Genomic DNA, 14,572 nt, shown 5'->3' on the forward strand with positions numbered 1-14,572 from the left:
GACCATGTGGTAAGAAGGCATCCAGGTATAGAGGCCTAGGGGTGACTTCCCTGGAGGGACATGGTCCTGAGAGGACTGCCTCTGCCACAGGGACACTGGGCCTAGCCCAGCAGCTGATGGTCACCACAAGAGAATCCATTGTTGGTCTTGTGTGTGCTGGAGGACAGGGTCAAATGGAAGATCAGAAATAGGCATTGATTGAGAAAGCTAAGATTTAGGGGAGCCACTGTGAAGGTGAGGTACCCATCTGGACAAGCAGGCTGATGAGAGAGGAAATTTAGTGTAGGCCTGTGCATGCACAGTGGGCGCTCTCAAGTGGAGAAAGCACCGGAACCATGAGACAGGAACTGCTGCTAATGTCCCAGAACCAAGTCACTCAGTGACCTCTCTGGACCTCCATGCAGGAACACCCCTGACACATGCCTGGCCTCAGTGGCTTTCCCTAGCCGTGGAGGGAGATTCCACAATCCCTTTCATGTATCCTTGACTCTAAGGCCAGAACCATGTGGCTGAAACTGCCAAGTATCTGCTTGCTGGAACTGGGACATGGCTCCCTGGTTCAAATACGCTTTTCGTCGGCTTTCTGTTTTCAGTGGTGTCCTCCACCGCTTAAACGTTTCTTTAATTCCTTTTGATAAGGTGGTTTCCTTCACTGCCTATATGTGACTGTCCTGGCTCACTCTGTAGACCAGGCTAGCCTCAAACTCAGAAATCCACTTGCCTCTGCCTCCCCAGCAATGTTACAACCAAACCTAAACTTGTCTTCAATTCTGTGTCACAGATTGGAAGCTTAGCTGGGTCAGGTCTTACCATGAGGTCACCACTCCCTTTGAACACAGGACTTAGCTCTGTTACACTTCCTGGTGCTCTTTTTCTCCTCCAACTGTACAGTTTGCATTTTTTTCCCTTGCTCAGATTACTCATTTTCATTATAGATCTGCATAAGAGTGACCACTAATAAACACACAACACAGTCAATACTAGGCTATCTTGAAATCTCCTCTGCCAAAGCCATTAATCCAAAACTCTTTAGTTTAGCCTCAGGCAGAATTTTCCCCCCCCTTGAGACAGGGTTTCTCTGTGTAGCTTTGTGTCTTTCCTGGATCTCACTCTGTAGACCAGGCTGGCCTCGAACTCACAGAGATCTGCCTGGCTCTGCCTCCCGAGTGCTGGGATTAAAGGCATGCGCCACCACCGCCCGGCTCTCTGTGGAGTTTTGGTGCCTGTCCTGGATCTCGCTCTGTAGACCAGGCTCTGTAGACCAGACTCAATCTCACAGAGATCTACCTCGCTCTGTCAGACAGATTTTTTTGACAAGGGCAGAAAACAACCACATTCTTCACCAAAATATCACAAGACCAGTCTGTAGGCCACTTACTAATTATATTCTTCTCCTCTGAAACCACTTGAGCCAGCAGACCTTTGTAATCTACACTGCTGTCAGCACCACTGTCTTCTATGCTTCTACTAGTATGGCTCATTAAATCCCACTTCAAAGCATTCAGTTGTTTTCCTAATCCAAAGTCCTTGTTCCACCAACAAGCAGCATCTCCAGGCTGTCACATCAGTACCCCACTCCTGGTACCAACTTCTGTCTTAGTGTTCTATTGCTGTGGAGAGACACCATGACCATACCAACTTTTATAAAAGAAAATATTTACTTGGGGCTGGCTTAAAGTTTCAGGGGTTTAGTCCATTGTCATGGCAGGAGGCATGGTGGCATGTAGACAGACATGGTGTTAGAGAAAGAGCCACCAAGAAGAAAGAGAAGCATGGGCTAGACACCTGTGTGTGCTCCTCCCCCCCCCCCCCCAAGGACTAGAGAGGCTAAAGCAGGAAGACAGCCAGACTTGAAGGCCAGCTCTGGCTACATTGTAAGTCTGAACAAGCCTTGAGGAGAGTGAGAGTCTGTCAAAAAAACAAAACAAACAAAAAATACCAAGCTTGAGTGTGGCTTATTTGCCCAGCATGTGAGGCCACCACGGGTCCTATCCCCGTGTCACACTATAGAAAGAGAAACGCTGAGTCAGCAGGGAGTGGCACTGCTTGGGAAGGATTGGGGTGTGTCACTAGGGTGGGCCTTGAGGTCTCAAAATCCCAAGCCAGTCCCAGTGGCTGTCTCTTCCTGCTGCCTGCGGATCAGGATGCAGAACTCTGAGCACCTTCTGTGACCAAAGCTGACAAAGGATCCAACCAATTCTTGCTTGCACACCTTTAATCTCAACACTCTAGAGGCAGAGGATGGTGGATCTCGGAGTTTGAGGACAGCCTTTTCTACATAGTGAGTTCCAGGACAGCCGGGGCTACAAACAAAAAGATAACGGCTCCTTTTGTAGTCTAGGCTGGCCTCCAATTCTCTGCAGTCCTCCTGCTCCAACCTCCCCATCGCTAGGATTAAGAATAAGCCTCCTGCCCAGCTGGATCAAAGCTGACTTTCTTGGGCACCTGGACAGCAGAGGGCAGTCTTAGGAGGGCAGCTGTGCCTTGCGGAGCCCAGTGCTACTGCCCTCACAGTGCTGCCCTCCCAGTGCTACTGCCCTCACAGTGCTGCCCTCCCAGTGCTACTGCCCTCACAGTGCTGCCCTCCCAGTGCTACTGCCCTCACAGTGCTGCCCTGCCTTGTGTCTGCTCGGCAGGTTTCTGTCTGATGAGAGCAGCCTGGAGTATAAATACTACAAGCTGAAGCTGGCCGAGTCACAGCGGCTGAACCACAGCTGGCCCATCGTGGAGCGGAGGCCAACGCCAGCACAGTGTGCAGTGCGCGCCATGCTGTATGCACAAGCTGTGCGCAGTCTCAAGCGCAGGCTCCTCCCATGGCAGCGCAGGCGGCTGCTGCGCTCCCAGGGTCCTCGAGGCCTGAAGGCCAAGAAAGCTGCCACTGCCCAGCACACATCCCTGTCCTCAAGCCCTCGGCAGAGACACCACGGCCGCCAGGCTGCAGGCTCCTTGCAGGTAAAGCCACCACCAAGGGACTCAAGTGACGCTGCCCAGGACTGCCCACCAGAGCCTGCCAAACCCTGTCCTCAGTCCTCCAGCCCTGGAGCCTTGGGTCCGTCTCCTCGGCCAACAGCAGGGGAAGACTCGGAAGCCCTGCCAGCCTCTTCTCCCTGCCCTTCTGCTGATGGTAGGTGCTCACCACTAACCCTCCGTCACCATGCTCATTTGGGTCCTTTGGGGTGGTGGGAGTCGGGGTACCAGGTGCTCAGCAGTCTAGGCCAGGTGGCAGGCTGGAGTAGCCAAAAGAACTTGGATAGGATGGGTACATGGCCACACTGTCCTTCATGTTCCTCCTGAACCCCCCACTCTTGATGATCCAGCTGACCTGGGTCCTTGCTGGGCCTCCGCCATACCATCCTTACCCTCACATGTGCCAGAGTCCACTGAGGCAGAAGTCTTGTGGAAAAGGACACAGTTTTCAGAGAACCTGCACACGCCCTCCTGATGCTTTGCTTGTCTTGGATGTGGTTGTGAGAGGTTTGAGACAGGATCTCTCCATATAGGTCTGCACCTCACTATGTAGACCAGGCTGGCTTCAGACTCACAGAGTCTGCCTGCTCTGCTTTCAAGTGCTGAGATTAAAGGTGTGCACCACCATGGCCTGCAAGAGCTTACTTTGTTTGAGATAGTAGGGTCTTGCTCTCTAGTCCTGGTTGTCCTGCACACATTGTATAGCTGGGACTAGGCTGGAACTTGAGCCATTGACCTGCTCTGTCCTTGTCCCTGTGTCTGGCCTCTACTACATTTTCATCTTGTTTGGATAGCTTACAGCATCTAACACAACACCCATGCTACATGAAGCTGGCTGTTGTGGAGTACACCTGTCACCCCAACACTTAGAAGGTAGAGGCAGGAGGACCTGGGCTTCAAGGTCACCCTCACCTATGTAAGACCTTGTCTCTTACAATAATAATAATAATAATAATAATAATAATAATAATAATAATATCAACAACAATAGATCTGCAGGAGTATTTATTCGTGTATTATTTAGGGGGTGTTGAGAATGTAAAGTATGGACAGAGGCAGTTGCTTTTTAAGTGGCTTCATTGGTCTGTCTGGGTTCAGCAGTGCTGGCCATTGACTGCAGGGCCACAGGCCTGCTAGGCACTCACTCACCCCCAAGCTGTACCCCGAGGCCGTTGCAGGTGTTTTCAGCCTGGCCTGGACCAATCTCCAGGTGCAGGGTCCATGCAGCCAAGCCCACATGGTGTTTCCTTGGATGCCTAGTGTCACTCTGCCCAGTGCTCCCATCTAGCTTGCAGCGGGAACATGCGCAGACTACACAGTGCCTGAGCCATGTTTCTTGGCTCCTGAGCTGCTGGCAGGGTATCTGCTGACCTGAGCTTTGAGAGTCTGAGCAGCAGGTTGGCAGCCTCTTGGCTGATGTGATGAGGGTGACAGCCATGTGCCTGTTCCCCTGGCAGCCAGCCCAGGCGTCCCTGGGACTGTTGGTGCTTCTGCCACAGTCTGCCTGTTGACTACTTAGAACAAGGAGAGGACTCCAGAGTCACATGGTGCAGGGAAGGACCAAGGTTAAGTAGCTTGAGTCGGTCTAAAGAGCCACAACCACTGCTTTCTGTTTTGTAGTGGATCGGAAGACCATGGAGACCGCTGAGAAGCTGGCCAAATTTGTGGCTCAGGTGGGCCCCGAAATTGAGCAGTTCAGCATAGAGAACAGCACCGACAACCCTGACCTGTGGTACGTGCCTTGGACCCCCACATCCCACAGCCACACACTGAGCAGACAGGATGGGTTCCTTTGGGTTAGCCTTCACCTAGATCAGGGAAGCCTCGCCCTCTTTTCCATTGGCCCTCACACAGAGACTGGGTACACCAACAACATTTGGGCATGTGCCTCACAGGTTGTCTGAGAAAAGCCCAGAAACCAGCCCTGAAGAGCCCCAGCTGCTGAGGGAGCTCTGTCCTGTGGTAGAAGGCCTCGATGGTGCACTCCTGGGCTGTTCCAGAGGCCATGTGAGATCTCCCATGCGTTCCTAGGACCAAGCCTGGCACTGTTGGGCTTCCTCCCGCTTGCTGGAGAGCTGTGTCATGGTCTGACTGAAAATGCAGTTGAGTGGTTGCTGGGTGCAGGAGACCTGGGTCTGTTCCTGGTCCTGCAGTGGAGTCCAGTTGGAAATGTGCACTTTGGGCTAGAGCAGGAGCTCAGTTTGTAGACTTCTTGCCTAGGGTCTGTCTCCAACACCACATAAGCTACATGGTGTCACACACCAGTCTTGTTAGCACTTGGAAGGTGGAGGCAGGAAGTTCAAGGTCATGCTTGCTCCACAGGGAATTTGAGGTCCTGCTTCAAAAAGCACAGAAGGGAAGGATGGAAAGTAGGCAGGATGGACAGAAGGCAGACAGGCTGGCTTACATGTCTTTTTTTTTTTAAAAAACATTTATTATGTATACAATGTTCTGCCTGCGTGTGTCCCTGCAGGCCAGAAGAGGGCACCAGATCTCATTACGGAGGATTGTGAGCCACCATGTGGTTGCTGGGAATTGAACTCAGGACCTCTGGAAAAACAGCCAGTGCTTCTAACCTCTGAGCCATCTCTCCAGCCCTGGCTTACATGTCTTAAAGAACTTATGGGTCCAGTGCAAACAAAGCACGCTGCTCTACTGCCTGGGCCTGGTGGGTGCATGCTGTGTCCTGCACTCCTCAGTCCTGGCCCGTGACTGACCTGCCTAGGCTGACTCCTGCTCCCCAGAGATCCAGGGTGCGGTACTCTGAGCCACATCCTGCTTCTGCCCACACTTACTGTCAGGGATGCTGTCGTAGGCCTCCTGGGCCTGTGCTGGAAGATGCTTCATATCAGGCCTTTAAGTGGGCTTTCTTTTAATTCAGTGAAGATTACAGTTTACAAAGAAAGCTTGCTGTCCTGGCACTCAGCTCCTGCACAGCAGACACTCCTTTCTACTGAGCCACATACACAGACCCCAGTGGGATTTGTGTGCTTTTGCATTGTTTATTTACTTTGTGGCAGCCGTGTGCATAAGTGTCGAGGTCACAGGACAACTTGAGGAGTTGTTCTCTCCTTCTGCCATGTAGATCGAGGGACCAGATTCAGGTTGTCAGGCTTGGAGGCAGGCAGTGTCTTTATCCACTGAGCCATCTTGATGGTCTGCGTATTTGTATTTGTAGGGGAGAGGGTGGGGGAAAAGTTTGAGTTTTGCTCTTGAGACGGTCTTACTGTGCAGTCCTAGGTGGCTTGGAACTCACTAGTAGACCAGGCTGGCCTCGAAATCACAGAGGTCCTTCTGCCTCCTGAGTACTGGGATTAAAGGCGTGCTCCATCATGCCCAGCTGCATTTTGTTTGTTTGTTTGTTTGTTTTGTGTTTTTGTTTTTTGTTTTTTTGAGACAGGGTTTCTCTATGTAATAATCCTGGCTGTCCTGGAACTCACTCTGTAGGCCAGGCTGGCCTCGAACATAGAGATATCCACCTGCCTCTGCCTCCCCAGTGCTGAGATTAAAGGTGTGCAGCACCATGGCTCAGCAACCCAGCTGGGATTTTTAATCCAATTTTGTTCTAAAGTAAAAATCACATAGCGGAGTCTGGCTTTCCCACTGACGCCTCTCAGCAGCAGGAAGCCATCTTGTGTGTGCGTCTTTCGTGGTCTCCTTTGCATAGCCCAGTGCCAAGCACTTGCTCAGCTGCTCTAACCCAGCACTGCAAAAAATGTTTCCAGGCCTTTCTTTTCCCACCTTGCGTCTGTCCTCCTGACTGGCTTTGAGTCCCCACCAGCCTACAGTGTCGTTCATGATGCTCCTTACAGTGCTGTCCAATGACTGTGTCTCTTTGTGCTCGTGAAGGGGACCTCAGGACCTCCGTCAGGTCCTGCCCCTCTCGGTGTCAGCAAACTGCACAAACAGCGTACGAGAGGGATGGTTGACCTGGGCTCGTGGCCTCTGAGGTCTCAGTTGGTGATGAATCTGGGTTCATTTCTCCCAGTTAGAGACAAGGCCGAGGGGCACAGCAGACTTGTGGATGCCAGGAAGCAGAACAGCTGTGTGTACTTCCAGCGGCTTCCTTCTCCTCCCTCCTCCTCCCTCCGCTCCATCTGAGTGGAGATGCATTCAGTCTGCAGCTGCCTTTCCCCACTTGCTGCCTGCCCCACAGCCACTCAGCTCTGCTCCCCAAATCCCCTTGTGCCAGCCGAGCTGACTATCACCCTGGCCCCCCCCCCGGCCCCCCCCCCCCCCCCCCCCCCCCCCCCCCCCCCGCTTCTGCCTGCCAGCGCTCACATCCCAGGCGGCCACTGTCAGTCACTTGGTACTTGCTAGGACTTTGTGTGTGTGCGCGCCTGTGTGCTGTCAGATGTGTGTGTCCACGAGTGTTGGTGCACTTGTCCGTGTGGACACGCAAGGAAGCCGGAGGGGAGTGTGTGTGTGCGTGTGAGCGTGTGAGCGTGCGTGTGTGTGCGTGTGCGTGTGCGTGTGTGTGTGTGTGTGTGTATGGGCACGCTGTGGGCATTTGTGGAGGTCAGTGGAAACAGTCTGACTGGGAACCAAACTCTGTTCTCAGGCATGTGCGGCAAGTGGTTTTACTAGCTGAGCTGCCTCGAAGACATTTTTTTAGGGTTCTAGGGATGGAATGGGAGGCGGGGTCGTGCATGGTGCATGAGCATCCGGTCTTGATGAACTTCAGGGTCATCTCCCATCCAGGGAAGATTATTAGGTTCAGCCAGTCCAAGTTCTGCAGGCTCTGTCTGATTAGCTGGGCTGTGAATCCGTAGTAGGGCAGTGCGGAGGTCATGTCCTGCTGCTGCCTGTGTTCTGGGCCAAGTCAGGAGCTCACACTCGTGCAGCTCAGCAGTGCATGTCATCCTCAGGTTCCTGCACGACCAGAGCAGCTCAGCTTTCAAGTTCTACCGAGAGAAGGTGCTGGAACTGTGCCCATCCATCTCCTTCCAGTCCACTGGTGAGGCGGGGGACTCAGTGCAGAGCCCCACAGCTCGAAAGGAGGGTGAGGGTGAGCCAGAGGATGGGCGTCCCCAGCAGGAGGCTACACTGGAGGGCCCTGAGGTGCTGCCTGAGGAGGAGGAAGATGAGGAGGAGGACGAGGAGGATGAGGGCGGAGAGGAGACCTGCACCCTCAGGCCACAGGCAGGAGCTGCCAAGTGTCCAGGCTCCGAGGGCAGCTCCCCCACTGACAGCATCCCTGGAGAGGGGTCCAGGGAGGACCAGGCTGGCACCCCTGGCCTGTCACAGACCTCCTCCGGCAGCTGCTTCCCCAGGAAGAGAATCAGCAGCAAGTCACTGAAAGTTGGCATGATCCCTGCCCCCAAGAGGGTGTGTCTCATCCAGGAGTCAAAGGGTGAGTGCCCCCTGAGTCCTGGGGGGAGGGGGACAGCACACTCAGTAGCCATCCCAGATGTACCTGCCACAGCCAGTCACCTGCCTCCTGCTAGCACCTGCTGGCCTTGTGTGTGCAGATGGGCCCGAGGTGCCTGGCACGGTGCACAGGGTTCTCTGCTCCCAGGACTGCGGATTTGAGTGTCTTTTTGGGTTTTGTTGTGGTTTTCTTTGAGACAGAACATACCTGTGTGACCTGTGCTGGCGTTATAGAGTAATCCTCCTGCCCAGCTCCCACAGGGTGAGAGTGTAGGTATGCCACCATGACCAGGTTCTCCTTGGTGCGTGGTGCTGGCAGGGGAGCCCAGGTAACCCAGTGCTGCATGGCCCTGGGCCTGTGCTTGGCTCAAGTATTTTTAACCAATGTGTACTGCACTCCCAGTTGTTAGCACAGGACCCGCATGTCTAGTAAGGGGAGCTGCCCTCCTTACAAGGGGCCCCTTCTCATCTGCTGGGCTCTGTCGCCACTGGGCCCTGCTAGACAGTCTCCCACCTCTTCCCACCTTTGATCTTGAAGCACACCCAGCTTCTGAGTCCCCAGAGATTCTCATAGGCATTGTGAAGATGGGAGCAGAGCAGCCTTTGGGCCTCGCGGTCTCTGTGTGACACTGTCACCTTACTGTCCTTAGCACTGTAGTAGATGGCCACTGGCCCAGCTTTGACCCTGTGTCCTGTGTCTCGGGGCGCAGGGAGCTGAACCATGCTTCTTGCGGGGAGGCGCATGTCTGTCTTACCCCACTCAGAAGTCGTGGTGCCTTGGGCATCAGTGAGACAGCCCTGCCATTGTCTTCAGTGACTTCCATGATGAGCGCGTGGTGCTCTCCTGAGTTCCCGAGTTCTCGACTGATAGTTAGGGTTCCCGGAGCTGTCCCTCTGATGTCCTCTTGATGGAACTAGGAGGGTGCAGTACTGCTGTGGCTTGCCTGTGGCCGCAGGAAGCAGCCCAAGCAGCAGATCCCTGCACAGGGCAGCACTTTCGGCTGAGTGACGCCCTTAGCACAGACAGTGCTGCTGCCTCCGTCACAGCCAGTCACGGCCCAGCAGACAATACTGGAGTGTGTCTTCACCAGGCAGCGTTTCTGTCTGTCTCTAAGGACATGGAGCAAATGTGCGGTGTGGACAGATCTCTCCCTTTTGTCTTCTAGTCCACGAACCAGTTCGAATCGCCTACGACAGGCCTCGGGGTCGTCCCATAGCCAAAAAGAAGGTGTGTGTGATCTCATAGTGACACCCCCGACCCTTGCAGGTGCAAGATCAGAACGGTACACTTGCTGCTGCTCACAAAGAGCCTTCAGGCACTTTGCAGCGTTGGGTGTGGAGCATGCTCTTGTGCCCCAGGTGTTCAGGAGGCTGAGGCAGGATGGTTACTCATGCACAGGCGTTCTAGGCTGGCCTAGGCATCACAGCAAGCCCCATCCCCAAGACAGCAGCCAGGTATGGGAATGCCTATGTCCCTGCCTTCAGGAGGCTGAGCTGGAGACTCCATTCAGACCCTACAGTATAAACTGTGCAGTGCACAGGAGAGCAGTGATTTGTCCACTCACAGGAGAGGCCACTCGTCCTTACAGGTCTCTTGCTCAATGATTCCTGCTGAGCCTTTGGCCTGAGCCTCGCCCTCCTCACAGGGTTTCCCTCGCAGGCTCAGCACAGGGCAGCAGCATGCCACCCCACTGCCAGGTGCCAGTTGTGACCCTGGGGTAAGGGACCTGGACTCAAGAAGCCCCACCCCCAGGGGTGTTACAGGGAAGCTGGAGGTGAGTGGGCCTCACCATCCCAGGTGTCGGGGTTAGGACAGCACTTGGGATCCAGTGTGCTCTGAAGACGGGTTCACCCATCCCTACCTCTCTGTCCTCAGAAACCCAAGGACCTGGAGTTTGCCCAGCAGAAACTGACAGACAAGAACCTGGGCTTCCAGATGCTGCAGAAGATGGGCTGGAAGGAGGGCCACGGCCTGGGCTCCCTCGGGAAGGGCATCCGCGAGCCTGTCAGCGTGTATGGCGCGCCTGGGGGACTCTGGGTGCTTTCTGTTGGGGCTAGGCACAGTGTACAGCTGGTCATTTGGGTGTACAGATGTGGCCGACTCCTTCCTCTGTAGACCTCTGGACAGCTTCTTGGCCCTGATGCTCATGGCCCTGGAAACTAAGCAGCCTTTCTGGGTAGTTATGGCACAGATGTTTCTAAAAGGCATTACAGGCAGCCAGGGTGGGGACACAGATCCTCAGTTCCTGTTCATATATCCAGAGGGCCTGTCCCTCAGTCCCAACATACCCCTGTGTGAGGCATCTTCTTCTGGTCAGGCTACAGACCCACAGAAGGCTCCAGTCAGGCCTGGCACTCATCTATGATCCCAACTCTTGAGAGAGTGAGGCAGGGGAATTGTGAGTTACAGGCCAACTTGGGCTATATAAAAGGCTGTGTCTCCAGCACGAAAGTCTATGCTCCCATGAGCTAGTAGACGTAGTTTCCTTTTCCACTGTGGCTTGTGGCTTGTCTTTTACTTGTTTGATTTTTGCTGTGCTAAGGAGAGAACCCTGGGCCTCACCACGCAATGGCAAGCACCCTGTCACTGAGCCATGCCCCAGCCCTGTGACCCTTTGCTCTTTGCATGTCTGTGTCCCATGTCCCTGTGCACCCTGGCTGACCCCTGACCCTGGCTCTTGACTGTTGCCTCTGCTCTGCAGGGGGACGCTCTCAGAAGGAGAGGGCCTGGGGGCTGATGGGCCAGAGCAGAAAGAAGACACGTTTGACGTCTTCCGCCAACGCATGATGCAGATGTACAGACACAAGCGGGCCAGCAAATAGGTGCGTGCCAGGACCCGGACCAGCACCTGATGTCACCAGAAAGGAAGTCTGAGTGAGGCAAAGGACTTTCCTGCCATGTGCCCCCCTTCCTGTCCAGGCATGCAGAGGAGGAAGCTTCCTCTCATAAAGGGGCCGCCTGCTGGCCCCAGGCTTCCCATCTCACCTCCAGTGCCTCTGCTGGGCCTTGAGCATGCTGTCATGGGAGCAGGCCACTCTTGGCCCTGCGTGCTCTTGCTCAGGGTTTCTCTTAAAGATGACAGTCCTTGCAGGGTCCAGCAGCCAGGACAGACTTGATGATTGTGACCTTGCCCAGCCTACACCTTCCTTCCTGTGGGCCTCCAGTGCTATTCTTGTGAAGGCCTTGGGCCTACAGGCCTCATCCATCCCACTCTTGGTTCTTTTTTTTTTTTTTTAATTTACTGTGTATATGTGTGTAAGCAGGTGTGTTGAGGTGCCCGTGTGGAGGGCAGAGGACAACTTGTGAGTCAGTTCTTCCACTATGTGGGACCCTGAGATTGAACTCAGGTCCTCAGGCTTGGTAGCAAGCACCCTTATCCACTGAGCCCTATCGCCAGCCCTCATTCTTGGTTCTTGACCTTCTCTCCCACAATGCTCCATGCTCAGTTCTGAACAGCCATTCTCTTCCTGACTAGATCAGAGCCACTGGCGACAGAGATAAGCCTCGAAGCAGCCTTGCCCTTCCCGTCACCCTGCCCCGGACGCCTGCAGCCTAAGCCTCGGTGTGTACTCGGCCAGCTCCACATCCCCGGGTCAGGTTCCGCAGGCCTTGCCACTGCACACTCAGCCGCCACTCTCAGGCACCCTTGCCTCCCGCCTCGGACTCTGTCTGTCATCTTGTTCCTCTTTTGTAGGGTGGCTCCTCAGCCTTAGTGCCCAGGGCCTGGCTCCCTGCAAGCTCTCCACACAGCCCTGCCTTCTTCTGTCTCTGGAGCTTATCTGGGAACACAGGCTCTGGTGGAGAGGGAGCGGTGTGGATTCTTGCTTTTGAGCAATGGCATCTCAGCTCCTACAGACGTCTGAGAGCTCTGCAGTCTGAGGCAGGGGGATTAGGGCAAGTTAAAGTCTAGCCTGGCTGTGTAGCAGGACTCTGTTTTGGAAGACTTCTCAGAATCTTAGCCCCAGTTTAATACAGCGGAGCTTACATGCCCAGCACATGCCTGTCTGTCCCTGGAGAGTGTATCCTGAGGAAAACCCCAACCCGTGCACCCCTGGCCTCGGGGTGGCTCCCGCAGAGCAGTGCTGTGACACTGCTCAGCTCTTCCCTAGACTCTTTCTGGGGCCTCTGGAAGGATGGCCACTGCTCAGGTGTAATGGACGGCTGTCTTGGCGCCCTCCTTGTGCCCAGCACTGCCTGTGCCTGCTGCCCCTGATCCCTGCAGACACTCTTGCTGGGGTCCCAGCTTCCCCACCACAAGTGGGCATTTGCAATGCCTACGGATGTGTGGAGAGTCTGGGGTCAGGGCTGGGAACGTGGTGGTCAGGTGTCAGCCGCAAGCATAGCTGGAGGATCTGGTTAGCCCTCGGCTTCTCTTACCCCCCTGTGCCCCTTCTTCATGGCTGGTGCAGCCCCAGGCCCACCCGACTCTTCTGCTGTCTTGTCAACCACAGGTCTTTGTAGCTATGGGCATGCTGCGCTGCAGCTGGGTCACAGTCTGACCCTGAGCCAGTCTGCAGGGTGGGAGCTGACAGGTCAGGACCCAGGCTGCAACTTCGTCCTCTGGTCTTTTCTTTCACTTTCCTAGCAGCTTTCATGTTGACTGTGGGTTGGAGCGGGACCCTGGTCCATGGTGGGCTCCGCAGCTGGAGCACACAACACCTCGTCTCTCCAGCTTCTCCCCAGGCATCTGCATTTTGTGCTGTTCCATTGGGTCTTCAAGATGATTAAGGAATTGTGGGTATGGCCCTGGTGCCAAGTCTCCTGTCACTCCTGGAATAGAGACCTTCAGGGGCTGCCTCCCAACCTGAGAAATGACATTCTTGGGTTCTTCTGGGGACAGGGCAGGTGGAGGGAGAGGGGGCACATACCTCACACCATTCGTGCAAGCTGCCGGGACCCTCCTCACACACCCCGCCGTCCTCACCCTCCTGAGGCCACCTTATTCTCCAGCCAGGCTGCTCTGTGGCAGGCCTGTGGAGGACACCTGGTGACAGTCCTGTGGCCTTGCCCCTGTCACAGTGTTCCTCCTGTCATTCTAGTTCCAGGGTCACTTCCACAAGGGCCATGGATTCCAAAAGCTGTGCTGGCCTGGCCTGCTGTGGCTCTGACGCGCTCCTGTTCCTGGAAGTACTTGGCGAAGGTTGGTTCTGGTCCCTGGTAAAACGCAGAAGAACACTGGTGATGTCACACTCGGACGTTGTTGTGTTTGTGAGGCTCTAAGATGTCATGGTGTTGTCGTGTCGAGTGCTCGGAATAAATGAGGAGCAGACCCACTGCCCGGCCCTGCACTGCAGTCACTGAGGCCCCCGGGGAGGCATTGGGCGTCTGAGGTCAGCCCGAGTTATGTCACATGCTGTGTGGAGGAACAGGAAATGAGTTGGATGTAGTCTGTAATCTCAGCACTAGGGAGACTGAGGTAGAAGGATGTCCTGAGCCACAGAACGAAACTGTCTCAAAAAGTCAGTCCTGTGAGGAGGAAGGAAGGTCACAGTGCAGACTAGGCCTGACGGGTGTCTCAGTGACAGTAAGGGCATGTGTAGCCCTGATGACAGGTATCCCCAGGTCCAACCCTCACTGCAGATGTCCCCAGGCCTAGACAGCACACATCTCTAGGCCTTGACAGCAGTCTGCCAACCCAGAGCCAATAAAGTGTCCCTAGACATCGCCAGCCTTCATAGTGAGTGCCCCATCCATGGTAACAGGCATCCCAGACCTGCTGATAGGCTGTGTCTTGTGCATGCTGATGGAGTTCTCCAGGCCTCTTAAAATCGAAAGTCTCTGGGGACTGGAGAGGACTCAGCCGTGAAGAGCACTGGCTGTCCCTCTGGAGGACCCTGGGTCAGTTCCCAGCACCCACATGGCAGCTCACAACTCCAGTTCCAGGGGATGTGACTGACACCCTCACACAGACACACATGCAAGTAAAACACCAATGGACAAAAATAAAAAGGAAATGAAAAAAAATTAATTCAAAGTCTCAACTGTAGACTCCAGTAAAATTAGAAGTATTTTTCTTACTTCAAGAGGGAAGAACCAGGGCACAGTCACAATAAAGTCAGAGCAAAACCAAACTCTCCAGCTGTGGAAACAGCACGTTGTCCCATGTCTGGGTCCACTCGTGATCTTCCAGGTTCTTCCAAAAGGGTCCCTTCGACTCTGCCCTATGCAGCACACACAGCTCATCTAGGCTCCGGCTGACTCCACTCCACAGCTGCTGCTGGTGATGGTCATCTT

The 14,572-nt window shown here is 54.5% G+C and overlaps 1 protein-coding gene across 16 annotated transcripts in view; it reads left to right on the top strand.

Annotated features, from left to right (window-relative positions):
- The window catches only part of Sugp2 (SURP and G-patch domain containing 2), a 25,078-nt gene extending 11,466 nt beyond the window's left edge, over positions 1-13,612 (top strand). For 7 of the 16 annotated variants that reach the window (XM_076553058.1, XM_076553053.1, XM_076553054.1 and 4 more), the window contains exons 5-13: positions 2,637-3,124; positions 4,588-4,699; positions 7,836-8,320; positions 9,504-9,565; positions 9,984-10,112; positions 10,214-10,350; positions 11,040-11,160; positions 11,814-11,900; positions 13,378-13,612. In XM_076553058.1, the coding sequence (XP_076409173.1) occupies positions 2,637-3,124; positions 4,588-4,699; positions 7,836-8,320; positions 9,504-9,565; positions 9,984-10,112; positions 10,214-10,350; positions 11,040-11,160 (1,534 nt within the window). In that variant the 3' untranslated portion in view covers positions 11,814-11,900; positions 13,378-13,612. The remainder of the gene's footprint in view (positions 1-2,636; positions 3,125-4,587; positions 4,700-7,835; positions 8,321-9,503; positions 9,566-9,983; positions 10,113-10,213; positions 10,351-11,039; positions 11,161-11,813; positions 11,901-13,377) is intronic. The other 9 variants (XM_076553063.1, XM_076553061.1, XM_076553062.1 and 6 more) reach the window with 3 other exon arrangements.
- Positions 13,613-14,572: the final 960 nt, after the last annotated feature.

Source organism: Peromyscus maniculatus, chromosome 17 (assembly GCF_049852395.1).
Source record: "Peromyscus maniculatus bairdii isolate BWxNUB_F1_BW_parent chromosome 17, HU_Pman_BW_mat_3.1, whole genome shotgun sequence".
Classification (NCBI taxonomy): domain Eukaryota; kingdom Metazoa; phylum Chordata; class Mammalia; order Rodentia; family Cricetidae; genus Peromyscus; species Peromyscus maniculatus.